The 26,875-nt window shown below is 54.4% G+C and overlaps 7 protein-coding genes across 7 annotated transcripts; 3 read left to right on the forward strand and 4 right to left on the reverse strand.

Moving 5' to 3' along the window:
• Positions 1–991: 991 nt before the first annotated feature.
• On the forward strand, positions 992–2,899 carry CONPUDRAFT_152676 (uncharacterized protein; the record flags this gene model as incomplete). The annotated part of the gene is made up of 3 exons (XM_007769465.1): positions 992–1,225; positions 1,290–1,337; positions 1,391–2,899. The coding sequence occupies 3 exons, from the start codon at positions 992–994 to the stop codon at positions 2,897–2,899; spliced, it is 1,791 nt and encodes a 596-aa protein (XP_007767655.1).
• A 221-nt stretch (positions 2,900–3,120) lies between these two features.
• CONPUDRAFT_53761 (oxidoreductase) lies at positions 3,121–4,468 on the reverse strand (the record flags this gene model as incomplete). The annotated part of the gene is made up of 7 exons (XM_007769139.1): positions 3,121–3,219; positions 3,281–3,405; positions 3,467–3,652; positions 3,736–3,859; positions 3,937–4,170; positions 4,247–4,378; positions 4,433–4,468. The coding sequence occupies 7 exons, from the start codon at positions 4,466–4,468 to the stop codon at positions 3,121–3,123; spliced, it is 936 nt and encodes a 311-aa protein (XP_007767329.1).
• A 224-nt stretch (positions 4,469–4,692) lies between these two features.
• Positions 4,693–8,395, reverse strand: CONPUDRAFT_122271 (glycosyltransferase family 39 protein). Its single transcript, XM_007769466.1, has 9 exons — positions 8,000–8,395; positions 7,793–7,945; positions 7,137–7,735; positions 6,982–7,077; positions 6,417–6,914; positions 6,206–6,363; positions 6,009–6,156; positions 5,609–5,949; positions 4,693–5,513 (listed from the first exon to the last, which is right to left on the reverse strand). Exons 1-9 carry the CDS (start codon positions 8,278–8,280, stop codon positions 4,872–4,874), a joined length of 2,916 nt encoding a protein of 971 aa, XP_007767656.1. The 5' UTR covers positions 8,281–8,395; the 3' UTR covers positions 4,693–4,871.
• Positions 8,396–13,053: 4,658 nt separating this feature from the next.
• Positions 13,054–14,514, forward strand: CONPUDRAFT_152679 (uncharacterized protein; the record flags this gene model as incomplete). Its single annotated transcript, XM_007769468.1, has 1 exon — positions 13,054–14,514. One exon carries the CDS (start codon positions 13,054–13,056, stop codon positions 14,512–14,514), a length of 1,461 nt encoding a protein of 486 aa, XP_007767658.1.
• Positions 14,515–18,135: 3,621 nt separating this feature from the next.
• CONPUDRAFT_152680 (uncharacterized protein) lies at positions 18,136–19,876 on the forward strand (the record flags this gene model as incomplete). Its single annotated transcript, XM_007769469.1, has 3 exons — positions 18,136–18,147; positions 18,201–19,557; positions 19,809–19,876. 3 exons carry the CDS (start codon positions 18,136–18,138, stop codon positions 19,874–19,876), a joined length of 1,437 nt encoding a protein of 478 aa, XP_007767659.1.
• Positions 19,877–21,778: 1,902 nt separating this feature from the next.
• On the reverse strand, positions 21,779–24,064 carry CONPUDRAFT_152681 (HD-domain PDEase-like protein; the record flags this gene model as incomplete). The annotated part of the gene is made up of 11 exons (XM_007769470.1): positions 21,779–21,813; positions 21,872–22,237; positions 22,303–22,561; positions 22,627–22,769; positions 22,849–23,036; positions 23,098–23,166; positions 23,230–23,379; positions 23,449–23,617; positions 23,698–23,792; positions 23,877–23,913; positions 24,007–24,064. The coding sequence occupies 11 exons, from the start codon at positions 24,062–24,064 to the stop codon at positions 21,779–21,781; spliced, it is 1,569 nt and encodes a 522-aa protein (XP_007767660.1).
• CONPUDRAFT_164553 (uncharacterized protein) lies at positions 24,016–26,243 on the reverse strand (the record flags this gene model as incomplete). Its single annotated transcript, XM_007769471.1, has 4 exons — positions 24,016–24,443; positions 24,494–24,532; positions 24,595–25,918; positions 25,992–26,243. Coding segments are annotated over 3 exons (1,578 nt in total). The 3' UTR covers positions 24,016–24,443; positions 24,494–24,530.
• Between the last annotated feature and the right edge of the window lie 632 nt (positions 26,244–26,875).

Raw genomic sequence — 26,875 nt, forward strand, 5'->3', positions numbered from 1 at the left:
TCTTCGCAAGTCAAGGACTCGAGGTGAGCCCAGCTACGCAATGATTGTGATAATGTCTCCGTTGCCCCAGGAACCAGACCGTAAGACCATAAAGTTAGATCTTTCAGCCGAGGGCAGGTGTTAGCTAAGGAGGTGATATGAGTCGTATCATCAAGAGTGTAAGAGACGACTTCGAGAGAAGGTGAAAGGAATAGGCTAAAGTGTGAGGATTCGTGGAGATTTAGGCAGCCTAACCACGCAATTTAGTTGGCGAACAGAGGAAGCATGTCTTCAGGAGCCAACATGAGGCGGGAAACCGTGTCTGGGCTAACGGATGACTCGAGCAAACTGAGGTGTCGCACCCAATATGCATATTTGCGAATGATGTTCCAGTCAGCAAACGTTAGTGTACGACCAAGAGCCTTGAATTTGTATGAGAACCGAAAGTGGTCGGAATGGTATCATCAACTTACTATTGCTTGCGCGGGGCCCACCTCTTCCCTGATCACAATCCATCTTGTCAGTGCCAAATACCTTTCGGGTGAGAGAACTTCAGTGCCTACCGAAATTGTATCACTCTTTATCAAAGCATCGCTTGGTAGGCACCGTAAAACTGTTTCAAGCGTGAAGACATGCTCCCACAGAACGTCCAATGCAGGATCCTGAAACACGCGGCAGGTACGTGCAAGATAAGCGAGGGTGCGGTTGGCTTCAGGACCCCATGCCTCGATTTTGAGGAAACGAAAGATGAGTTGAAGGACTTCCTGTATGAGTAGAACGCGATGCATGATGACTCCCGAGCACTTTGAGATCTGACCTGCAGCGGAGACAAAGTCAACACCGCGGGACGTGACAGGACGAGACGCGTCGTGATGCGTGATGAACCGGAACGCGTGTGTCACGGTCACGCTGATCCCCTGAATTCGAGTCACGGTGTGACCGTTCCCAAGGGACGTTGTCGATCCCCATCATCATTCCCCCCACTAAGCTCACACAAACCACTTCGTTATCAATGCATCGAGTCCTAAACATTGCAGAGATTCTACAGAATATTTTCTCATGTTTAAACGATGGCTACACGGCGCAGACAGGTCTCAAAGGCAACCCGACACTCTACTCGCTCGCTCGGACATGTCGTGTCTTCAAAGACCCAGCCTTGGACGCGCTTTGGGAGCATATCGTCACACTTGATCCCGTGGTCAAGTGCTTGGGCAAAGATGCTTGGCAACTCGTTAGCTCACACGTGGTGAGCTCAATGCTTTTCGTTTACCTGCTTTTGCTGAGCCTGGGATGGCATCGCCACCACTCAGCCGGAGTCTGTCTTGCATGATGAATCGAGCTTGTACAAAGCTTCAGCTGTACGGTTCAAGGACTATCTATATCGATAATTGGAAGCTCATATGACAAACAGACCCTGACTCGCCCGCTGCTACTCAAAGACTGGGCTATCATCCGCAAGTACACCCCTCGCGTCCGGAAGCTGTCCCAGGCACCTATGGTTCCGTTCTGCCCAGGAGTACTAGAGGCGATCCTGGCTTCCGGTATCTCAGGCTACTTTCCCCACGACATGAAGTTACCCTTGTTTCCAAACATCAAGTCCCTTGACTGGAGTCAGGTGCTCCCAAAGGACTTGCACTGCTGGTTTGTCCTCTACTCCCCACTAGTTGAAGACGTGAAGATCGGTGTCGTCGAAACAGTGGATGCGTATCAGCTTTTGGGAGACCCTAAAGCATTCCTTCGTGGGATAGCAATTCTGTTTCCTCGTCTGAAATCAGCGCTGATCTTCAACTACTGGCGTTTTCCCGGATGCACCGAGAATTTCTCGCAGGCCGTTTCCGGCTGGAAGTATCTGCGCAGCCTTCACTGCGAGGAACTCACTGCCGACGCTATCGCCCACCTCGCGAGCCTTCCCACCCTAACGAGTCTGACCTTCGCGCTCACACATAGAACTGGCGTAGACACTGCACGGTCTCGCGTGGCTGGACAGCCCTTCGCCAACCTCACCTCGGTGTCTGTCGTTCTGAACGACTTGGACCTTTTCGCGCAGTTCGTATCCTTGATGTCCCTCTCACCGACCGAGGTCGAGCTCTTCATGCCAGCCAACAATACCTGTTCGTCGCGCATCGAAGATGTCATCCGCGCGCTCGCAAAGCACGGCACCCGCCGCCACCTCGAGAAGCTCCGGATCGTCCAAACGGACTACGACGGCCTACCGCGCCTCGGTACCTTCACGCCCCGCGCACAGCTTCTCACGATCGACTCATTCCGGCCTCTATTCAAGTTCAAACACCTACACACCCTGCACATCGACGGCTTCTGCGCCGTCCAGCTCACCGACACCACCCTGATCGAGCTCGCGCTCGCCTTCCCCCATCTCGCCGACTTCCACCTGAACGCCAACTACGGCTGGCAGTGGCCAGGCGACGAGAAGCCCCCCTGCACATTCTACGCGCTCTACGCGCTCCTCCACCTCTGCCCGCGCCTGCACACGCTCGGCCTCGAGCTCAACGCGGAGAACCTCGCGGGAACAGCGCCCAGCGCCGACGTCCCCGAGGCGTACCGCCGCTTCCCGGTGCCGCCGCCGCCCAACACCGCTATCACGCACCTCGCGCTCGGCGAGTCGATGGCGGAGGACGCGCGCGCGGTCGCGGAGCTGCTGCATGCCGTTATGCCGAATCTGGAGAGCATATGTGTTTGGGACCCGGAGTCGACGACGCCGGACGACGATATGATGCATCTGGCGATTTGCAGATGGCAGACGGGCATATGGCGTGCGGTGGGGGAGAACTTGAATGTGCTCCGTCGGGGAGGGTTCAGGGGCTCGGGCTCGGGTGAAACAGAGGCACCGGAGAGCGATGGTGAATTTGAGGAGGACGAGGATGATGACATTGGCGACGAAAATGAGGTCAGCGACGAATAGACGATGGGCTGAAAACGAGAAGAGGGAAATCAAAGATTAAAGTAGTAAGGTGGGTCGTGACGGATCATTCTCAATCCATGTCTTTACCGTTGACACTTCGCAGCAAATCACAGCAGACGGCATGAGCCAATAGGATAATGTAAGATACAATAATGAAAGAGAAAGTAAAACTACTGTACGATGATACTATTTCGGGAACGAAAGTGAATAGCACTATTTCTCTACGCAAAGAAACCCTTCTTCTCCAGGTACTCAACATGCTCCTTTCGATGGCCAAGAACCATCCTGTCAGCGCCGCGACGCCATATGGGCACACCAATCTGCGTGCAATGATAAACCTCGTCAAGAACAATCCAACCCAAAAAAAGTGAAAGGACCGACCAAAGCAATGAAATCCAGAATCGTGTCCACGAAAACGTTGTTCATCGGGGCACTCCCGCGCGTGGACGCGCGGAACAGATGCGTGATGAGGTCCGCGGCGATGTGCGCATGTCCGCTCTCCACTCCTGTTTTCTTCCGTCAGAATCGAATACCTCACAGAAAATAAGCTCATAATGTTCCACATACCCTTGAACATCCCGAGAGCAGCTTGGTCAGACGATAAACCACCGTCGGTCTCCTCGATCTTGCGCGTAAGGAAAGGCTTGGTCTTCATTTCCTCTTCGTAGCTAGCTGTGTTCATCGTCGGAGGGAAGAAGATGTGGACATCGATGCCGTATAGAAGGAGCTCGGAACGTAGTGTATCCGCAAGGCCTGAAAATTAATGCATTAGCACCGAGGAAGACAGAAGGTGAAGGACGGAGGTAACAAGGACTGAGCTATAGCAAGATACGCACCTCTCAGCGCATGCTTTGCAGGTGCATACGATGCCCACCCAACGAATGACATCAAGCCCAGCGTCGACGACACGAGCACAATCTTGCCCTTGACACCCTGCCTCGTCATCTCCTTCGCAGCTGCCTACAGCACACCCCGTACCGCAGACACCACCCGTCAGCGCCGGACCATTCAAGCGAGATTGAGGAGAGGAAGCGCACGAAAGCAGTCCACGCCTGCACCCAGTACCCGTCCATCATGCCCTTCGTCATATCCTCCTCGCTCATCTCCATGACGTACATCGGCTTCGCGGCCCCTGCGCACGCGAACACCGCGTCGGGCGCGCGTCCGCCGAACGCGTCACTCGCGGCTTTGAGCGCGGCAGCGCTCTCGGATGCGCTGTTGAGCGAGAAGGAGAAGGCGTGAACTTGCTGCGATGGTGAGACTCTCGCCGCCTGCAAGTCCGAAAGGACGAAGACGCATAGGTGGTGAGCCGGAGAAAACGAGAAAGAGGTGGACAAGTGAGCGCACCTCGATCTGCTTCTTCGCGTTGTCCAGCCTCTCCTGGTTGCGCGCGACGATAGACACATGTGCTTCACGCTTGACGAGCAAGATGGCGAGCGCGAGTCCGAGGCCTTGCGAGCCGCCGGTGACGTAGACGTGCTATAGTGCGTCTCCTCAGATGCGTGTCCATTCATGCACGAGCTTGACGCTTACCTTGTCTTTAGGATCCCATTTCTTGCTGAACAACATCCTTGACGACGCGTATCCAACGACGAGCGTTACGACAGCTATTAGAAAAGAACTAAAGGGCGCGGTGAACGGCATGGAGTGAATGGGCAAGCCGTGCGGCCCTGGTACGATTTTAGATTCATGGTGGAAAAGCACAGAAGAGTCCGACGCGACTTTGCTCGCGCTTTATTCTAAATCCCATCAACCCCTTGGGCGTATTCAAACTCTTCGTCAACGCGTGAAGTGGGAGTTGCAAGCAGCTTCGTACTCGACGCTAACAGTATAATCACTAAATATTGTACCTCGAGATTAATAAATAGCGTTTAAGAGAACATTATAGAGCTTCCGGGCCTTCCATCCCTCTATCTGCACAGCCAGAGCAGAGACCGTACACCTGACAACTAGGCAAGAACATAGAACACGCTCACTCGTCATCAAGAGCTTCAGGATACAGCTCCTGAGCAATCTGGTCGGCGATCTGCTCCTCGTGGCCCAGCGGCCCCGCTGGCTTTTTGTACGTCTTCTCCACCTCTACCTCAGCTTCGGTCTCGGCCTCAGGCTCTTTGTCCGTGCCAGTGGTCGTCTCCTCACTTTCCTTCTCCTCCTCCTCCTCCGTCTTCTCATCGCCCTCGAATCCCACAGGCGTCTCCTTTTTCTTCTCATCCACCACCACCTTCTCCTCCGCCTTTGACACCACTGTAACCACCGGCGTCTGCACAACCACACTAACCTCCCTCTCCTTCTCCCTCTCCTCATCCTCCTTCTCCCTCTCCCTCTCTCTCGCCGCAGCCTCGTCCGCCGCGACGCTCTTCGACGCCATCGCCTTCTGTGGGTGCTCCTCAAAGATATCGCGCCCCGGCTCTGGCGCGCCCAACGCGGGCGCCGCGCTGCTCTCCGCTCCTGCCTGGTTCGCCTGGCCCTGGCCCGCCTGGTTGGCGGCGTCGCCCCCGGCGCCCGCGACGGGCTCGTTCACAGCGACAGGCGCGCGCCCACCGTATTCACCGCCGACCGTAGCCTGCGCCGCAGAATCATGCGGCGTCGCACCAGCAGTCTTGTACTGATCATACTGCAAAACCACCGCGTACATTCGTCAGTATCATACCAGGCCACCTCATCCCGACGACAACGCCGACGACACGAACGGAAAGAACCCCGACTCACCGCATGCGGGAACGTGCTACAATCAAAATCCCAGCCTTTGCCCAACTTCGCCGCCTCGCACTTCCCCCGCGTCCACTCCGACCCGTACGCGAGCGCGCTGTACCGCGCGAACACCACAATCGCAACGAGCGCGAGCACCGCCGCGATCTGCAGCCGCACGCGCGGGCGGAACGTCGCCGTGCAGAGGTCGAATACGCCGCACGTGAGGAGCACGGCAAAGTACAGCGCGGGGAAGTAGTGGTGCAGGAACAGCTGCCGGCCCATGAGGAAGAACGGGAGGTAATGCATCGCCCACCCGAGGAAGAGGAAGCCGAGCACCGCGTCGTATTTCATCGCTTTGCCTTTCGGGTTGTGAGATGGAGTCAGATGGAGAAGGGGGTGATAGGGAGGAGGGACATACTGTTGTCAAAGTCACGGTATCCGCGCTTGGCGCGAAGAATGAGGAACCCGCGCGCGGCGACGTAGCCCAGGACAGAGAGCGTGCTCATGTACCAGATGAACGGGTTTCCAATCAGGTATACCTGACGACCGTCCTTCACCCAGAAGTTCTACGATCTCGTGAGCGACATACACGTCGAGCGAAAACAGGAGACTCACGATTCCGCGACGGAGACGCGGCCAGGTAGCAGGGCGCGAGTCGTATGCGTGGCGTGCAGTCAGCCCGGCATTCGTCTTCCACATGACCTTCTGCAGCTCCCAGAACTTGGCAATGAACCCGGGCTTTTCGTAGTTGACCATCTCCGCGTCATCGTGCACTATGAAAAGAAAGGTTAAGCACGGACAACTAAGAACAGCACACCAAACTCACACTGCGGATGCTTCGCCACCGTCTCGATATACCACAGCGTATTCGGCTTCGCCGCCTGCTTATTGCACGTCACCTCCTGCTGCTCAAACCCCCACTCAGGCAGCTTAACCTTGTGCGAAAACAGCACACATCCCGTCATAAGATGCCTCAGCCTAAAATACGTCTTGAGCGCCTTCACCCGCTCCCCGCTCTCGCGATCCCCGCGCGAGCCATGGTCGATGTCCACGACCCAGTCGTCGTTGAGGTCCCCAGACCACCCCGCCATGCCGTACCCGGACACCTCGTTCTGGAAGTCGACGTCCGACACGGGCGGGCGCACCTCGTGCGAGTGCAAAGCCTTGTCCGTCGCGATGTGCCGCAGCTTGATGCGCGCGCCGTCGCGGATGTATTCGAGCGGGTCGTTGGCCCAGTCGTATTGTGGGTCGTCGTCCACGGTCGCGTTGAGCACGCGCCAGACGTTGTTGAAGTCTTGGTGCGGGTAGAGCGTGACTTGTTGTTCTGCGGGACGTTTTTATGATGTGTTAGGTATAACTCGAAGGGGAGTATGGGGGGGAAGGAGGCGCACGTTCACTGCCAATGGGGTAGTTGTGCGGGTGCGAGTGGAGGTACCCGCCATCGGTGTTGGCGTGTTTGAGGGTGATCTCCGAACCGAGCGCGACGTCTGGACGGCGCATACCATGAGCCAAAAGCCAACAACGTAAACTGAGCACAATGACGCACCGGCATACGTATCCCGCATCCCCCTCCCAAGCGTCGACCTAAACTCCGAGCTCATGAACGAGTCTCCATCTCCCGGGTTCGCCAGGATCGCAAAGTGGATCGAAAACATGAACATATAAAACACGATCGGAATCCCAATAAGACAGATCGCGCGCGCGGCAAAGTGCCGCATCCACATGCGCGGCGTGACGCGCAGATCGCCGAGCAGGAACCACAGCTGCAGCACGGTGCACACGCCGACGGTCGCGATCGTGAACAGGCCGACCCACTTGCACGACACGACCGCGCCGAGCGAGAGCCCCGTGAACGCGAGCCAGACCCACCACCGGTCGGAGAAGGGCTCACGCCGGTCCTCGTTCGAGAAGACGACGAAACAGAGCGCGGTGAGGGCGGTGAAGAAGACGAGCGGGGAGTCGAGGAGGATGTACCGCGACTGTGTGACGAGGCCGTTTTCGAACGTGATGAAGAGGGCGGCGAGGAGGGAGGTCGTCGCGCGGCAGTCGAGCGCGCGGAGGGTGAGGTAGGATATGGGGACGGTGGCGACGCCGAGCATGGCTGGGACCAAGCGCATAGCGACGTAGGGGACGTTCTCGAAAGGCCTTTGGGGTGCCATAAGGTTAGCGCTATGCATCGACGGAGCCAATGGAAACACTCACTTTGCGATTTCCTTGAAGTCAAAGTCTCCATTGAATCCAAATATCCAACCGGCGAGAGTGATTAGCATCTTGGCAAGAGGCGGATGCACGTCCACGAAGTAACGCGTCTTGATGTACCAGCCCGCGAACTTGCCAAAGTGGACCTCGTCGAAACTGATCGGAACATGTCAGCACAGCTCAAAAACATTGACGTGACGATGGACTTACACCACGCTGTCTGGCTTTGAGAGCCTAAACAACCGCACGGAGCATGCAACCAGCAGGATGACCACGAGCAACTTCCACTCTCCAGGCGTAATGTTCAGTCCACCAGGCAAGTTCGCCGCCGCCGCCTTCGCTCTAGTTGGCCCCATCCCCCTCGCTGCTGCCTCCCTCCGTTCGTCCGCGTCGGAGTAGCCGTGGCTGGCTGGAGGGTACTTGTGCGGGGCCGGATAGCCATAGCCCGGTGGTGGAGACGCTGGCCTGCGCGCCCTGACGTTGCCTGACATTGCAGGTCTGGCTCAAAGAAAGAGAATGAAAGTATGGGTGAGTCAATTCGTGAGCTATGAGATGAAAGTAGGATTTGAGAATGGGAAGGGGATGGTGGATGTATGCGTCGGGGAGGAAATGGGTACGTGGTGCAACTGCGCGCCAATAGACGCCGGTGATGCAGAGCATCGCCACCAACTTTGGACATTTAGCCCCTGTTCATCAACTGTGCCTGGCGACTCGCGTCTTTCTTCGCTGCTCCCGCTGGAAAACTCATGCACGCTTTCAAAGCGAGATAAAGGCGTCTTCGTTTGTCAATGGGTCATACAGGTGGTGCTATATTTTAAGCATCAAAGACATAGGCTACCACGAGGGTTACCAACTTCATCGCATTATCGACATACGATGTGTCGCAGAACCGTTGTCTTGACTGTTGTGGAGGTTTGTGACGCTCATGCCAACCTTCATCCGCATCCATCAACGCATACTTACTCCGCAAGCAGCTTGAGCCATATGATGGGTATGGTACCATGACAGCCTATGCGTTGACCTCACTATCCGAGGTGTGAAGCAATCAATTGATGAATGTTCCTAAATATATTCGAGAAGTTTCAGCAGAGGATGCTAGAGTGCATAACGGAACAAAGACACACCGCAAAAATGTAAACAAAAACTTGACTCTTCATCGAATCATCCCTCGGTGTTGACGCTGGAATGATACATGAGCAGAACAAATTACACGTAACTCGTCTAGGGTGCCCGACTACGGGTAGCACCGCTCGTCGAGTGAGCAGTTGTCGATCGAGCACCTCGACGGCACAGGCTTTGTGTCGCTTCTAATAAAACCTAACATGAATCCCCGCATCCTCGAGCGGGATACTGGTCTATTCGATAAAAGGATTTCACGATGAGAGGCTGGATACGCTGAGCACGTCTGTGAAGTACATTAATGCCAATGAGATTCGCGAGGGTGGATCAAACGCACCTTGGTAGTTCTTCCTTCACCACCGCACATAACCTTGGTCGGTACATCTACTCCAGAGCTCCCTGTCCCCAGTTCGAGGATTGAAGGTGAAACGGACGATTCGGAGTTTCCTCCAATTATTGGTGCAACGTCTGGTGGTTAAGTGACGGTGGCGAATGAGGAAAGGTGTGGTCAGACTGCTGGCGAAGCGTCGCGTCTACTTTTGAAAGAATTTTCATAGTGTAGAGCATCCGCAGAAATAATGATAGAGGACAAGAACGCATTCAAAGGGTATAAAGGCGCGTTGCCACCGAAATCCACACTGAGGACAAGGGCACGCTCAGGTCGGAATTATTTAGGTAATTGTTGTATTTTTGACAGAAATCTGCGTCAACGACGCGTTTGGCACATGAGTCCTCCTTGTACGCACGACATAACTTCGGGACAAAATTCGGATAAAGTTGGTCTTACAGTCTCCCATTGCTCCTCAGTCAGATTCGAGCGTGCCTTTCAAAATCACCGCGAATGACGGCTGTATCCCGTCTCTGAGGGTTCTATTCGACGCTTCATCCACTGGCACCTGTTTCTCCCATTCAGCCTGATATGGAATTGTTTAACTTTCGAGAACCCGTTCGCCTAAAGGTTTCTTGGCCTCGACCCACTTCACGAGGTCTTCCCTGGAACAATTCCTTGCAGTACCGAGTCGGTACGAGAGCCGAGTCGCGACTTTTACGGAACCGCGCCTCGGACGTGCCTCGAAGTCTCTGGAAATTTAATCGGGCAAGTATCCCAAGAACCCGGTAGCGAGAATAGCACCGCTGGGCGTAGACGTCTTCAGGGAAGATCAACCTCTATTGTGCAAGCCTTCCGACCAGTGCCCGCAGCCTCAAAGAGGAAAATTTGAAACGTCTACCTGCGACGCCAGCTTGATCGACCTTTACGTAGCTTGACGTTGGAATTCGGGGGGTTTAATTTGCCAGGGAAGCGGCGCATTAGTTTGGCAGATCTGGAAGATTCGCGACCTTTGGTCGACGTCTTGTCGACCTCAAACAGTCCGACCGACCGTACCCCACCCATCATTGGTGGAGGACCATATGGGTGCACGTAACTTACACGGCGCATGATCCGTTGACTCGAGAATGGATTTTCCCTGAATTTAGAAGCGTGAGGAGCTCTGAAAATTCCGCCGAATGGCATGCCGTGACATCGAAGGTCAACGAGGCACGGCGGAAATGTCGCGCGACGCGACCGGGGGATGCGTACCGAATGGAAATCAAATTGCGCGTACTATTGTTCGACTTTTCGACCTCAGCTGAAAGGCGGCATGAGGCTTGGGAACACCCGCGGAAGAAAACAAGATGTCGCTCACTACACGGACTTCACGTCAGCCCGATTTGGAGACAAGGAGGCCGTCGAAGGTTGTCATCCGTCAACGCGTCGCCCTTTGAGGAACTTGGCGGCCTGGTCGCTAACGCCCTTTGAGAGACCGAATGACAAGGCAGTAAGTTGTCGCTACTATCAGCGCTATTCTTGTCAAAGAACTGAGCCACTCACTTCAGGTAGCATGTTCGACAACCTTTCGCCTCTCCCCCGCCAAGGCCCTCGCTCACCTTCTCTTCACCAGCAACCTTTCTCACTGTACCCCCCTCGACATCTTCACTTACCCTTCGGCCCCCAGCCTTTCACTCTCCTCCCATACCTTCCCCAGCGCATCGCCTTCGACAACAGCCGGGGAGAAACTCACTCGCACAAACTCGTGGCGCCCTCTTCCAACGACTCCACCCCATCAAGGCCGTCGTCGGCTCGTCGACACTGGCCTCAATCCCACCATCCCTCCTCAAGCGACAACCTAGCAGCAAGCCACCTTCGAACGCCCGGAAAATTTTCGTCCTGGAGATACCGAGGATGGTAGTGAAGGAGGTCGGAGGGTCGTAGAATTCAGGTTTTCTGCATCCGTACGTCCCGTCGTTGGATGTGAGCTGAGCGAATCACCGACAATATCCAGGTCCTCAAACTCTAAGTCGGTACCCCGTAGAAAGCCGTATCACCAGCCGACGCCAGCGCTTCTCGTAATGGTACCCTTTTCCATGCAGGAATCTGGGTCAGTGAGCGCTCCGCTCGTCTTGTCCAACGCTAAAACTGACCTTGTGCCGTAGGGGTCGACGTGGCCCATGACGCCGACAGAGAACATGAGGCAGAATACAAGACGTGACGTCGCCAACAGCAACAACGACAAGGCTATTTGCTGCTTTGTCCTCCTCATCTCGCACAGAACGTCACGACCTCACCTTCCATCATCACTTGTACCCGTTATGGACGTCCCCTTGTTCCCGAAGCAGCACTTACCCTAGCACACTGTCGCCCGTGCACTGGTGCAGCTCGACATTCTGTCTAGTAGACTGTGAGTAAACGTATTTTTCAGCATTTTTTTGTCCTCATGAATGTGCATGCAGTAGCTCTAGCTGTGGCCTTCACCGCGGAAGCTCGCGACACGGATGCAATAGGCGCTCGTTAAGCGCCCGTCTCTATCCGGAAGGACGCGTCTGGTTTTTGGATCGTGTAAAACAATGGCATCGTCTAGAGACCTCTATATGGTCGAGTGAAGCTGTAGACGCACCTAGACTCTGACATCTCCGAGACGGTATCAGGCCCCGAGTCGGCGGAGTGTTGGCGGTAACATACCCAAGTTGCATCAGATCTCAGCTGGAGGTATGTAACTCTACAGCTCGTGGCCATCGACTCTCTCTGACGCGTGTAGTAGGATGTTGTCACGAATGAATCTTGTGGGAAGCGAACGTGTGGACTGGCTGCGCTGTTGTGGGGACGAATTACGCGTCTTTCTGCTCAGGCCGTAGTGTGTGGTACTGCGTTGGACCTTCGGCGGGACGAGTCACGTACAGTTTAATGCAAGGCTCAAGGAAGCTCTGTATGACATACAGTTGAATGAGGGCTCACCTGTTCCGCTTCTATGCAATGTATCTCCGTTTGTCTCTTCGTTGAACTGGATTAAGAAAACTAAGACATCGCTCCCGTGCCATCTTCCATGTGGATACCGGGTGCTTCCTTGTGAGCCGCGAGTATTTGCGTTATATAGAGCAGCTTTTGTATGTCGTGAATGGTTAGGAACTGTGGATGCCTTCGCTTTAGGGCTACCGTTGCGATATTTTCTCGAGCTGAAGCTTTAGGCGCGCAATAGACGCGCGTCGCGCGTCTCAGTCAATCATAATTACGTAATAGTAAATCTGCCGGACATTGCCGTTCCTCGTCTAAAGCCCCTGAGCCTTTTTCTTCACGGCCATTCATGGTTCTAGCACAGAGCAGAATCACTCCAGCTTTCGCCGGTTTCATTAGCTTTCTCTGGATGAAAGGGCAGTGAAGGATACTGGGACCAGGATGCTATGCAGGCACTCGTGACAGCTATGCACTAGTGCGACACCCAAGCGACACCTCCGTGATCTCAGTCCGATCCTGTAAGCTATCCATTTCGTCCCTGATCATTTTGGTGTCGCCGCTTATAGTGTGACCCTGTGCGGTGCGTAATAACGACCCATTTTCAAGTAAAGGGAAGAAGCCTCTCGCTAACCTATTGTTTCTACAGCCCCTCGTGCCGTCTGACCCGCACCGCAGAGGCCGCGCCCCAGCTCGCAAGCGAACCTGAGTCGTGCAGATATATGGTGATTGCCTGAAACCTTTTTGACTGGAGGATTCTCTGCCTTCACGCTCACTATTCGCTCTCGCCCTTTGCGCCTATCCTGTTCGTGTGTCCAGCGCGTTGTTATGGAGGAAACAGTGCGTGATTTGGCCCTCCTTGTATTCGCTCTGATGATTAATGACGTCGAAGAAGGCAATCTCCGACAGCACTTGCAACACTCGAAGACTTTTCCAGCTTTTCCTCAAATTGCCACCTATCTATCGCGTTCCGAGAGATGTCTTTTACCGTATCCTCCAGTTCTTCTGCAACAGCTACGCCGTTTTAGACCATCAGCAACGGACACCTGAGCTCATCGAGCTGCCACAGATGGTTGCCGTGCGGGTGTGCCACGCCTGGCATGACATCGTCATGAAGGACCCATCCCTATGGCGTCGCCTTGTCTTTCGCTACGGCATGTCTGCCAGAGGCACTGTGGACAAGTTCAACGCTGCCCTGGCGTACTGGGTCAAGAAGGCCGCACCGTACACGCTGTCTCTTACCCTATCCGTCGAAGGACGCATCAAAGGCCACCTATGGTGGGATGTCACGGCGTCTCTCGAGAAATGGGCGTGGCAGCTGGGAGCGATCACTCTGGTAGTGCCGGATACCCACTACTGCAGGTTCCTCGGCAACGTCGATTTTCTTTGGCTCAGGCATCTCGAGCTGGACTTGGATCCTTTCTCGCACAACGCAGTCACAGCCCGTAGTTCTCGCACCAATCCATTCCCCTTGATACGTTCACTTGACGTCGTCTCCCTCCATCCGTCCCAGTTCCCCGACGAGCGTGTCACTTCCAGGCTATTCAGCCTGTCTCTACTGTATCACGCAGGCGCGAGGGGATATCGGCCAACACTCACGTCTGACTGGAGCTACGCCACAGCTCTCGCCGGGTGCAGCAATCTCGTGGAGCTGTCCCTTGGTCTCGGTGCAGCGGATCCTTCTTCTGGTGTTGCCGTTCAGGGTCTCGTCGAGCTCATGACGCTACGTACCTTGCGTCTTCGGTTCTTGTCTACGCAGTCCGTTTTCGGCAAATTCCTCGAAGACATCAGATGCCCCAATCTCCTTGAGCTTGACGTCGACAGTGCGGAGCGCATCCACGCTGACGACCAAACGGACCTGTACGAGCAGAGACTGACGCACCTCATTCTCCAGTCCCCCTGCACCTGGAGTCTGCGCTCCTTCAGCATCCGCAACGTTGACTTCAAGGAGAGCGAGCTCATATGCATGCTCATCGCTTTACGGGCTCTCTGGCATTTCGAGTTCATGCCCGCCTCATATTCCGAGAGTTATCCCAACCTCTTCAGGAGATTTCAAGGGACGTCAAACTGGAATCCGCTTTGTCTAACACTTGATACTCTGCGTGTCGGCTCTTCAGAGATCCTCGACTTCCACAAACGGCTTATGGGCGCCATTCAATCGCGCTGTCTGCACCATCTCCCGTTGAAACGCGTACAGTTGGTTTACTATGATGACTTGCTTTTAGAGAGGGCGAAGCTAGATGAATGCATCGAAGGCTTTACGAGGCATTCCCGGGCTTTCCACGAAGAATGTTTTCGAACGCGTCAAGTTTCTGTTAGCGTACAAGTAGTACCGAAATGACCTTGTTTTAGCGTAGCCACAACACTTTCGCTGAATTAGGCAGTTATGTTTCTTGAATTGGCTACATGATATCCCACAAGCCGTTATAGAGACGCAACTTCTACAGCGCTGCCTAATAACACGTCAGCGTCAGTAACGCGCGAATTCGTCTACTGGCTGTTTATGACACTATGTACCCTTGTCGCTGACTGCGGGAGATCGGGCGCACCTCCTTGTTGTTTCTAGTCTGCCTTCCCATCACATTAACTCGTCACTTGCTCCCTCCGAGACATCAGCGAGGATGCCAGACCTTTTCGCCCCACTCGCCCTGAGAGACCGACGACTTGGACATCTTGAGGATACACGTAATCGTGAGCATCGTTCACCTCAAGCTCCCGGAGCTCGGCCCACTCGATCATCCAGTCAAGACAATGGGGCCGCCCAGCAGTAACGCATTTTCAGTAGCCTGTCAAATCGGTGTGAGAAAAGTGTTGTCCAGATCCGCGCCTCGGAGATGCCGAGAATACTTGCGCCCAGCCCGAAGACGAGCGTGCTCATTTTGGAAGACGGCGCCGTTGTGCTGGCGCGGGGAAAAGAGAACACCACTGGCTAACACGTCTGCTCGTCTCGGATGAGCAGACTAATCGTGATAGCTCAAAACAGGAAAATTCGCCCGATACACTGCACCGGGACTGGTCAGAGTTTGGAATTCGGGGCGTTAATTTTGCAAGGGCCAGACTTACTAATTTACTGGACATCCGAATGAGCTCGGCTAGGTGACGATGGCACCCTGCCCCACCCTGTTTGCCAAACTCATGGCCACCGGATAGCAAGCACGGTGAAACGGTCATCGGCACAACGGAACAATCGGCTTGGATTCGGGACTATGAGGATTTTTTTTCGATACCGAAGTTCACCCCGTCATGACAGTGCCGTCGATGAAGGGTGCATGGGCGTTATACACTGCGCGGCCGGGGGACAAACTCCGAAAGACAATGAGATGTCGCGTATTTTGACGCGTTGAACACGATCTGAAGTGCAGCACGATGTGCGAAAGCCTCCACGGCGGAGAACGGGCGTTGGGCACACAGTGGTTTAATGTTAGCTCGATTCAGTTACAAGGAGCCAGCATGGATTGCTATGAGATCTTGATGTGCTGTGGTCTATTGAGAAAATGTGCGGCAGCGACGCACGAGTTACCCTGGACAAAGGCCTGTCACGGATGTTATTGGCCCCGTCGGCTGGCGCCCTTTGACGAATCAACCACTCACTAGGTCCCCTTGGGTTTTCTCATCCACCGTTTGAGGCTGCCTATACTCCCTTTTTCCACCATCCATCCGCGGGAATTGTCCGGCTTTTCAGCCACAGTCAGTGCATGAGCCAAGTCGCGGACTTCAGCGCCTTCACCAACCTCCATGTGCCGCCCACTCGAAAGCACTCCCCAATGCCACCCTCTCTTCGGCCTCAGTCGACCGGTCCACCGCCAGCGAGTAACCAGCAAGCCTCACCAGCAAGCTGACCAAGCAAGTGCTGAGGCGGGATGTACACTATCCTCCTTGCCTCCGGAAGCGGAGGTCTTTCAGGAAGAAGTGAGGACGATTGCGTTTTGCAGGTCAGTCTCGCTTTCTTTTCTGGCTGAGAGAAGCTCAAACTGACCAACAGTTTACGGCAAACCATCCTTTATCACCGTCCACCCAACAGCGCCATATACCTTCGGTCTTCTCCTCGTTCACAGCCGTGCCCGTGCTCGAGGTTACGAGAGGTATGTCCCGTCTTCATCCCTTGCCCGCCATGCACTCACGATACGATATGTTTAGAAGGCCGACCGCCAGTATGAATGGAAGAGACACAAGGACAAGGTCCTGTCGTCAAGCGCAGCGAACAGGCAAACTTGGAGGACGTCCTCAAGACGCCCTTGCTTTGTGGCCATAACGTCTCACGAAACGTCACCAGCCATCACTGTCAGCGCCAGCCGTGCTTCGTATGGGCGTCCCCTTGTTCTCAAAGTAGAGTGTCTCCTAGGGCTTCGCCACCCCCTTGACTTGACTCCGTAGAGCAACCAAAGTCTGGTGAGCGACTCTATTCGGTCAGTCTGCCGCTATACTTATCAGCGCGCAAAGCTCGAGTTAGGTCTCCAGCGCGGTGACGCACGACAGTCGCGCGACGCGTTCGCCGTCGGAAGCAATAAGCGCACGGCATCATCAAGCGTACGTCAGTTTCTGCTAGTGTATGCGCATGGTTGACCAAACGTCAGCGTTTCGATTCTAGTTGAACGCCTTTCAGTGGTACGCAAGACGTACCTGGTGCTTAGCCCCTCCAACTACCGAGACCGCGTCAAGCTCGACGTAGCCACGCGCTGTGTCCGTATATCGCCCAGATCCTGCTACCGCGGGATTCAAGGTATGGTTCGCGAGCGAGACTAGTATCCCCAGTCTACTTCTGAACTTTCAGTTAACAGGGTGGCGGAGGGGGAAGAGTCGAGATCATTGGCGGAAAGTAGCATGTACGCGTTTGTCTGATGGCAAAGCCACGCCATCGGGCGAGGGCAATGTTCAACGCTGTGTTGAAGTCTCAAGGAGCTGCAGGCCTTCAAGCGTTAGGAGTATCAGCCTTATCAAGAGCTCACCTTAGCCTTTGGTCATAACCACTCCCGCCTGTCGTTCGTTTCACGTTGACCGTCGAAGGAGTTTGAAGTCCGTTGTGTCTCACTTCTCGTTTGGTGTCAGGTCGGCAAGAACCCCGCCGCTGAGGATGTATCGTTTCGCATCCGCTACTTCTCCTGACCGTGCTCGTAGTGGAGTGCGAGGATGTGTGTCGAGTCTTTCTGTGTCTGAGTGTGTGTGCTGGTGGACTTGCCCGGCGCTGGAATGAGTTTTAGGCGCGCGTCAACCCGAACCATGAGTCAACTGTTTTACGTGTTACAAAATCGGAAATTACCGACTTGCAACTCGCGTGCGCCTCAACAGCCCCGCCACTTTCCTACTTACAATTTCCTTGCGATTATGCAAATGCCCGAACTGCGTCTTGAATTCGCCGCTTAATATTATTTACCTTAGCTAGAGAATAATACATTCAACGGACTGATAACTCAAAAAGGTCTCGAGCGGTTTCATTACAAATACAATTTCCGAAGTCATCCTCGGGCTGGTGCTGTTGCCTGCAGTGTGGGGCGCCGCTCATCATGAAACCCATGCTGATCCGCTGTCATGTTAGGCTGAGAACCGAGCTATGCGGGAATACTTACGGCCTCTCACGCTTTATGCAGATTTCCCTAGATTTTCGTCCCTCTATTTGCAAAAGCCTGGAGGCAAAGAGTCCGAGTCGGGTGCGAAATGCCGGCCAGGGGTCGAAAGCCTCATATGCATTGCCCTCGACACCTCCCGAGGTCGCCTTTATCGTATTTACTACCCTGATCTAATGCAGGGTCATAACGTGAGTTTTTTGAAACTCATTCCTACACTTGCCGCCGTCAGACCCACGAGAGAGAAAATTCTCTAGCGCCAATTTCACTTGGGCAGACCTCGTCGTTCGCCTATATTATGAGTGCAAGTTCTCCGTGACTGATGGGACGAAGCCTGTTCCTCCATTTCCATTCCCAACCACTTCTCCGTTCGAACTATCTAGATAGCCCTCTGCCTAGCTATGTCCGCAGCGGTACGTGCTATCACGAGCGTTGCAACTGTTCACCGCTAACGTTTCTACTCCAGAAAGCGCACTATCAAGCTCTACTAGCTTCCGACTGCTGCATACCTCTGTGCCTCCTCCCGCTCAATATTGTCCACCGCATCATCTGGTACTTTTGCGCTAGCTCTCGCTTCATAGAACCCGATAAACCCCTGCCCCATCCTCACAAGCTCCCGCCCCTTGTCGCTTCTACTGTCTGCAAGACCTGGCTCCATATCGTTAACGATGACCCATCCATGTGGACGCACCTTATCATCCGCTATCGTACCCCCAGCACACTCATCTCCAACTGTCTTGTCGTCGTCATGACTGCCTGGCTCCAGCGCGCTCGCCTTCTTCCCGTCTCTCTTCACTTGTCGATTGAGGCAAGAATTGAGACTGATTCCTGGAAGCTAATCAAGGCTGCCGTTGAAGAGCACGCGGAGCGCTGGAGCGCGGTCACTGTGTCAGCAAACAGCTTCTATGGTGGCGACTACATTGGTCGGCTCGCGTTTCCCCGCGCCAAGCGCCTCGAGATCGATCTAGGGCCTTTTCCGAGCGAAACTCTGCGTCCCAATGAGGCGCGGAAAATAAACGCGTTCCCCAGCGTAGAGGCCCTCGACATCATCTCTCTTCACCGAGTCTACGATCTTCGTCATCAGTACCTTATGCAAAACCTCACCAGCTTGTCTATTCTGTACCACCAAGGTACTCGCGGTTACCAGCCGGACCTTGCCTCTGATTGGGCTTACGCTCGTGTCCTCTGTGGTTGCCCCAGACTTGTGGAGGCTTCCTTCGGCCTTGGAAAGAAGGGAACCAGGTCGGGCGTTCTAGTGGCCGAGGTCGTTGAGCTTGAGCATTTACGCACGCTACGCCTCCGTCTTCTCTCTCCTCAGTCCGTCATCGGGGCGTTTCTGGAACATCTATCTTGCCCTGCCCTCGATACTGTGGAGTTTGACAGCGTCAGACGCCTCGGCAACTACCGGAATGTAGACTACAGGGAAGAACGACTCGCAAAGTTCATTACCCGATCCAATTGTCAACTCTCCTCGCTTACCATTCGCGACGTCGACTTCTGGCAGGAGGAGCTGATGCGCATTCTTGGCAGGTCCAAGACGCTACGTCACTTTACCTTCCTTCCCATCTCCGCGGAATGTTATTGGACCCTTTTCTATAAACTCGTCAGGTGGACCGTCGGTTTTGACACGTTGTGTCCATCTCTCGAATCTCTTTGGGTGAGCTCCTCGCTAGTGTACGCGCTGCAGACGAGGGTGCAGATTGCCCAAGTCCTGCGGTCGCGCTGCCGTTGCGCCCCTGCGTCCCAGCATTTACAGGCACTCAAGCAGGTCGTGGTGATTCACAACTATGACCTCGCCGTAGAGGTGGCGGAACTCAAGACTTGTATCGTCGGTTTTGTGTGTTCAGTCCGATCTTGCACGTGTAAAACGCGGTTTTCGCTCAGTGGATATGTAGCACCACGTAAATAAAACTGTACCGCCGCTGCGTTTCTTACTCATAAAAATGATAGATTTACTCCCGGTACCGGACCTTAGCTCAAATAGAAACGACCCAGCCATTGCTACTTAGAAATGCGGCGTGCTCCTGTTCTACTCATGTTATTCTACGCCGATTCTCACGCCCCATTAGTCCAGATCTTAGCTTGAACGAGCACCGAGTCCTCGGTTTACATCGACGTGCGGACAGTCGGCGGTCGCGCTAAGCTTCTGTCAAACTTCTCGGCCCTAGATTAACAGCAACTTCCACAATCTTGAATCTCGATTCCGGTACCTTTCTGCTTAATTGTCTTGTCAATGGCCGAGGGATGAGTCATAGCAAACATGTAGCACTGAGCTGGCGGTGAAGTCACATTGTTGTCGAGTTGGCATCGCGTATCTACTCAATTCAAAGGAAGTTTTGACTTGTTCGTCGCGAGTTCTTGCTGCGTGACCAAAATGAGAACCAAAAGCTTCACAAACAAACCGTATTTTGCACCTATAAAATGCGTGGGCGACCGAAGGAGTCAAAGTCTCCCTGGGACATTTCCACCGTCGAGACTCGGAGTACGCCACCAGCCTCTTCATCCCCCTAGTTGCTCCGGTTCGACGACTTGTTTTATGGCTAAGGCAAGCAGTGTATGTGCTCGTCTGATTTATCGACGATCGCTTACATCTATGCAGATTAAGTCCCAAGCGCCTCGCCGTATGTCCAAGGCGGCCGGCAAAGTTCATAGTAGGGCCATCGTCCAGTCATCACATATTTCCCGTCTTCCACCGTACTTGCACCATCGCATCATCAAATACTTTTGCAATGGATCTTATCTGATATCGCCTCAGCAACGTACACCGGAAGTCGCGGAACTTCCACCATTGGTTTCAGGGCAGATTTGTAGAGCTTGGAGGCACATCGTCAAAGCCGATCCGTCTCTCTGGACTCAGCTCGTCTTCCGCTATAGTAAGCCTGCGAGATCGGCAAAGAGACTCGATGCTGCCATAAAGCACTGGATCAGAGGCGCTGGTCATCTCTCCATTTCTCTTGCTCTCTCTGTCGAGGGACGCGTCGAGGCTAGGTCCTGGTCGAGGATTGTCGGATGTCTTAACCTTTATGCGGGGTGCTTCAGCAAGATTACTCTCAGAGCACCTGATAAGCACAGCTGCAGATACCTAGGCGACATCGAGTTTCCCTCGCTGAAACGTCTTGAAGTTGATTTGGTGCCTCACGACAAGGGAGACCTGATAGGGCGCCACCGTATTGATAACCCGTTTCCCAGCCTTCGGTCTCTCAGTGTTGTTTCCCTCCACCAATACCAGCTTCACGAGCGTCATTTTATGTTCGACCTTGTCGATTTATCGTTGCTTTATTACCCAGGCATACACGGGTTTCAGCCTGGACTTGCATCTGAGTGGAAGTATGCTCAGACCCTGGGTCGCTGCAGCAATCTCGTCGAACTCTCCTTAGGGCTCGGCATGAATCGCTCGGACGTCCCTCAAAACACCGTTTCTCTCCTCAGACTACGCACCTTGCGTCTCCGCCTCCTATCTAAATACTCAATCTTTGGCAAGTTTCTCGAATGCCTTGCCTGTCCGAACCTTGAAACTCTGGAGATTGACTGCTTAGAAAGACGCATCGACGCAAACACTCGCGGAGGCCGTCTGTACGAGGAGCGACTCGCGGTACTCGTGGATGACTGCCACTTGCAGTCTTTAACCATCCGTAATGTCGACTTTGGAGAGTCTGAACTTGTTTATCTCCTCGAAAACTGCCCGTGGCTTCGTCACTTGGAGTTCACGCCTGGTTCCTTCGAAAATAGATATCCTTATGGCTTTTACGGCCACGTTTGTCCCGATCTTGAGTCTCTTCGAGTTGGGTCACCGCCTTTATGTCAGTTCTGTATCATACTAACGCCCGTTTCAAGTGGTTGGGTCGTGTTGTTGAAGCGAGGTAACCTGGTTTATGGTTACGATTGGTGCGTCGAACAGGAGCTCTGCGTGGGTGTGAAGTTTCCGCCTTCATGACTCTCGCACTACACGAGGAAAAGTTCACGTTTGTGTACGATACAGTTGTCACCGGAGCCTGCTCCGCGCTCATGCACATGTTTGATGAAGTAGCTACATAGGTCATACAGTTAGCTTAACCCGCCGCCGCTTCCCGGAAGCTTCGCTGTCCAAGTCGTCACTGCGCCCTCGCTTTCGTCGCTGTACCGCTTTTGCTCCCTCACTGATGCCACCCGAAGCGTCAGGAATACCGATACTGCTCCAGCGGATGCGACCGCTTCTCCGTTTCATCTTGTGTCCCCCAGCGGCAAGCATCGGTAGCTCCTCATCCATCTCCATAGGTGGTGTAAGCGGTGGCAACGGCACCGACACCTCAGTAGGCGCCTCCCGCAAGCCGTTAGGTGCTTTGTAAACATCATTGTTGTTAGATGTGCTGACGAGGCCCGCGTTGTGACGGTTCTCGATCTCTGCGATGAGCGCAGCAGTCGCGGCTGCTATCTCATTCACGACGCCAGTTCGGCGGGCGTATACACGCAGCAGTACTTCTGCATGTGCTGCAGGGCGGAGGTAGTTCGTTGTAGAGGAAGACGCTGAAAACGGCAAGACAATGACGCGAGTTAGAGGAGTAGTCGATATGACTGAGATGTCGACTTACCCGTGTTATAAAACTTGACGAGCTCGAGCGGGTCGCGCTCTTTCATGCCGCAGTGCAGAAGCGCGACATGGACGACGATGTCCTCAGGAGTAATGCTTCGGCCGTTCCTTTGGGGCTTGTGAACCTCATAGATGTTTTGTGGAGTGATAGCCTGGATGACTTGGTTTTCCATCTCCCAGCCAAAGGTGTGCTCGATGACTGATGTGTAGAGGTCGCTTGTGTGGATACGCTCAATGATATCTCGTGCTGGTGCGAGTTCCTGTGGTACGATGAGAAATTCAGTGCCCGCTCTTTACTGATAATGTCAATAGAGATTTCACATACAGGACTCTCGGACGCCTCAACCTGACACAGCACATCGTCTGTTAGATACAGATATTTCTCAGGATTTGCCGCACGCTCTGCAAGCCGCATATGTGGTTCAGCTGCTAGGAGTGCGTCAACGATCATGTATTCCACGGCTCGCGCTGCAAAAAGGCCATGTCAGCGCCCACATCTCCAGGACCCAACTATGAAAGAAGAGAGAAGACGAAACGGAAGACATACTAGTCTCGTGATTGCACATTCTGCGGTGCTGGTCGAACCGCCTCCGGCAGACCTCGTGCAGCTGCCAGGCATCTGCGGCGTCGTAAGCAATTTGGTCGCCGATGACTCGTGCTGAGTCTACGAGTCTGTCGAGGGAGAGGTTGATGGGCTCGTCGATGGCGTGCGAGTCTCGCATGATGTAGTCGAATCTACGAATAAAACATCAGCAACGTTTTCCTAATGCGAGAGCGCTAGTAAATTGCGACGCACTTGTCGACATCGATCCCATTCCGCTTGTTCGACACGATATCGAACAGGAACGGCATTTTTCTCCCTAGCCTATACGTGCGTCCGTGTCAGTCAAATTTATCCTTCAGACAACGTGAAGAAAGCAAGGCGTACTCGCACCGTTCCTTATCTCCCGCGATAAGCGCCATAACCCCCTCCCTCTCCCACTCCTCCATGTCGATCCCATACATAGCGAGCATATGCTCAAACATGAGCTCCGATGCCTCCTCGTGCGTCCACTCCTTCTCGCCTGGCGCTGGCCTCCTGATTCCATTTCAAGGAAGAACTTGTCAATGCCGTAGTAAGGGTCCACAAGAATAGACAACGACATACTGCGCACGCGGCATATACAACCCGTCCCACAAGTGCGAAAATGGGCCGTGCCCGAGGTCATGGCACAGCCCCGCGAGCTCGACGCACCGGACGTGCGCGAGTGTGATGCCCAGCTCAGGCTGCGCGAGGCGCAAGCGGTCGGCCATGCGTCGGGCGACAAAGCCTACGCCTGAAAATGTCCGCAGAGACGAAGTAACTCGGTGAGAAGGCGAAACGGCGCGGAGGGGTGTGGGATAACAGCCGACGTACCGAGGGAGTGCTCGAATCGGTTGTGCGAGGCGCCGGGCCAGACAAAATACGAGCCGCCGAGCTGCTTGATGTGGCGTAGACGTTGCATGTGTTTCCTGCATGGTGGGTGAATACACAAGCGTGGGCATGCGAACATATAGAGGGCATAGGGGATAACAACTAGGGAAGAAAAGACGTACGTATTAATCATCCGGCACGCGAGTGGGCTGAACGACACTGCCAAATATAATAACGTGGTCAGTTACGAGTCCAGGATGCAGACGAGCATGGCTTCGCCATATGAGAGCTTGTTTTTGGAAGACGACTCACTGTAGTGGTGGATGGGGTCTCGGAAGACCCGAGGCGAGGTTTCGAATTGCTCAGCCATATTGACTGGTCAAGCTACGTTTAACGTCGCCGTTTGTTACGCTTTTCTCAACAACTCGACGAGATGCGCGAAAGGCGCGAAATCGATATAGTAAAGTAGGAATTAGTCGAGACAGCGAGACAGCTTAAATACGTTCGAGAGAGAAAGTCCTGGCGGATGACGCACAGAATACCCTAGAGCCCCGGGTTTGATACAAGTGTTGCGTTGATTCGGATTGTGTTTGAGTGAGGGGAGATTGCAACGAACGTGAATGTCCAGCAGCCAATAGAACGTCAAAAGGCAAAACGATAAGGATTGGGTCACTGCGATGCTACAGGCGCGGTCGCCGCGTTCATTGATGGTGTGCTTGACGATGCGGGGTTGTATACGGGGCCCTGTCCTACTAATGGTCAACAAAGCTCGATATAGTGAAGCCCCACAGCAACTTACCGTTATGTATGCCATCATCCGCAGGAGGGTTAAGCGTTTCTATGACGGCTTGATAATATCAGAAAGAGCACGAGTATAAAGCTTTAGAGTTGTTTGCTTACATGCCTGCGCACCCCCTGACCCTGGTATCGAACGTTGGTCCAGCGGAAGACTGATAGGCTTTCCTGCCTCAGATGTGATGGAAATGACCCCAGCCTGCTGGTCCTGTTCGGCCGCCCTTTCCTCTTCATCTTCGCCCACACCGTCTTCTTCTCCGTCGTCCCTTGGAGCTCCAACCGCAGCCCCGCTCTGCTCCTCATCCCCTACGCCCACATCTCCATCCACATCCGCACTCACCACATCCACGTCCATATCCCTGCTCACAGCCGCACTCGCAGCCCTCCCCTCAACAGCCCTCACAAACTCGCCCCAAATCGCCTTCTCGTCCCCAGCCATCTCCTCAAACCGCCTCTTCACCGCAGGATCAGCGCGCCGCCACAGCCCGCGATGCCGACACACCGTGCTCTTCACATACCGGCATCCGAACACGCGCTCGAACGCGAGTCGCTGCGTCATCGCGCCGCTCGCGCTGCCGCCCACGAGCGCGTCGACGCGCGCGAGTCCCGCGGAGAGCTCGGAGACGGTGTAGTCGTTCGGCCAGCGCTTTTGTGGTGGGTGCGGCGGGGTGCGTTTGGCCCCGCCGCTGCCGGAGGCGGATGTGCTGGAAGAGGCGGTCTTGGGGGGATCGTGTGGGTGATTGTGGTGCGAGGAGGCGGATGGAGGCGGCGCGTGTGTAGTGCCAGGAAGAGGGTAGAGGGTGTTGCCCTGCGAGGCTGCCAACGCGGCAGCGGTGTAGGGCATGTGGTGCACGGAGTGCGCGTGCGCAATCGGACCAGGAGGGTGATGGGCTGTGTCGTTCACGACTGATGGATTCGCGAGGAGGTGAGGGTATGGTACCGGCTGTGAAGAGAACATGTAGTTCATGTGAGGAATGTACATCGGGTGAACGAAGCCCTCGGGCAGGAGCATCCGCTTCGCCTCGGGTGCATCTTGGCGCTGAGAGTCTGGCGCAAGGCGCTTAAGTGAGCCCTGCTGCACGTCGCTGAGGCTAGAGCTTGCCGCTGTCTGGTTGTACGTGGGCAGTAGCGACGGTTTTCTTCTGGGACCAGGCTGCAATGCAAGCTCGGCCTCGACACCTGGACACTCGGAGTCGGCGAGCCCGCTCAGAAGGCTCTTGCGTATTTTGTACAAGAGGCGCTGCTCGCTTTGAATTGCGCGCACGGTTGAGACTGTATGCTGCTCCCATGTCCCTGTTTGAGAGTTGTATGTATCGACGTAGGACACCTCGGATAACTCGAGGTCGGCCAGCAATGCAGGGAGAGATGCGAGTCGGAAGAGAGGGAACGTGGATACTTCGTGCGTAAGCCGGACTGGCTCATTTCCTGACTGAACTCGCGTGCCACAGAAGTCGCCCATTGTCAGAGACGGGCTCCACGCGATGTGCGCGAGCGAGACGAACCTTGTACCAGACAACAAGCGTGACAGAGCGATTGAGGGATTGTTGCATGAGCGTTAAGCTATCGTGCACAGTCTGCGTATCCGGAGATACGTCTGGTTGAGATGGTTGTTCAGGCTGAACAGGAGTCGGCGAATGTGCGCTTGCCCCAGAGCCCATGGAAGCGGGGTTGTGTGTTGTACGTGGCTGGTCCACATCGTAGAGGGGTATTGACACGGTTAAGACCCTTTGGTTATCCTCGAGCTGGCTAGACATGCGAACTTGAATTTCTGCATGATGATGGTTAAAGGCATTGAAGCTATCGACGTCGATAGATCAGACACTCACTGAGCACTTTAAAGGACCAACTCAGAGACCGATGGCTAATATCCACGGACGACAGGCGGGACCTCCAGCGGGACAAGACACGTAACGGGCATTTCGAACTCCGATACTCCGCAAGGCGGGAGGAGGTCCACAAGCTAGACACTTCCCACGCACTTCCTCAGCTCATGTTCTTGACTTTACCCCTTTCTTTAAGTCTAACATCTAACCTCGCTCTGACCTTGTCTGCCATCCCCGATATCTCTGAGCTTTCTTTTTGCTTTTCGGTCATGGAGGTCCCCCTGGCTAAGAGTCTTATTGTTGATAGGTTCAAGGAGACTTGCGCCCACGATTAACCTTCTCGCCTGTGTAACCCCGCGCTGACATTCATCCAATTTCGTAACACCCACAAAGTCTCCGCCCGCTAACTTCCGCTGACGTCCTGGCCGATGCTCGCGCAGGGTCAGCTGGTGCGGTTATTGAACCTACTATGACATATGCAATAGGGTATATATAAATGGCACAGCGATAGGCGCTGCCCCACATATTCTAATTATCGCCACCATTCACCTCTGGGGCAATAT

Source organism: Coniophora puteana (genome assembly GCF_000271625.1).
Source record: "Coniophora puteana RWD-64-598 SS2 unplaced genomic scaffold CONPUscaffold_5, whole genome shotgun sequence".
In the NCBI taxonomy this organism is placed as follows: domain Eukaryota; kingdom Fungi; phylum Basidiomycota; class Agaricomycetes; order Boletales; family Coniophoraceae; genus Coniophora; species Coniophora puteana.

Coding starts and splice junctions, on each gene's coding strand:
- CONPUDRAFT_122271 (XM_007769466.1), bottom strand. CDS start 8,280: ATGTCAGGCAACGTCAGGGCGCGCAGGCCAGCGTCTCCACCACCGGGC. Junction 7,078..7,136: donor GATGCGGGATACGTATGCCG/GTGCGTCATTGT, acceptor TGCGCCGTCCAG/ACGTCGCGCTCGGTTCGGAG. Junction 6,364..6,416: donor GGTGGCGAAGCATCCGCAGT/GTGAGTTTGGTG, acceptor TTCTTTTCATAG/TGCACGATGACGCGGAGATG.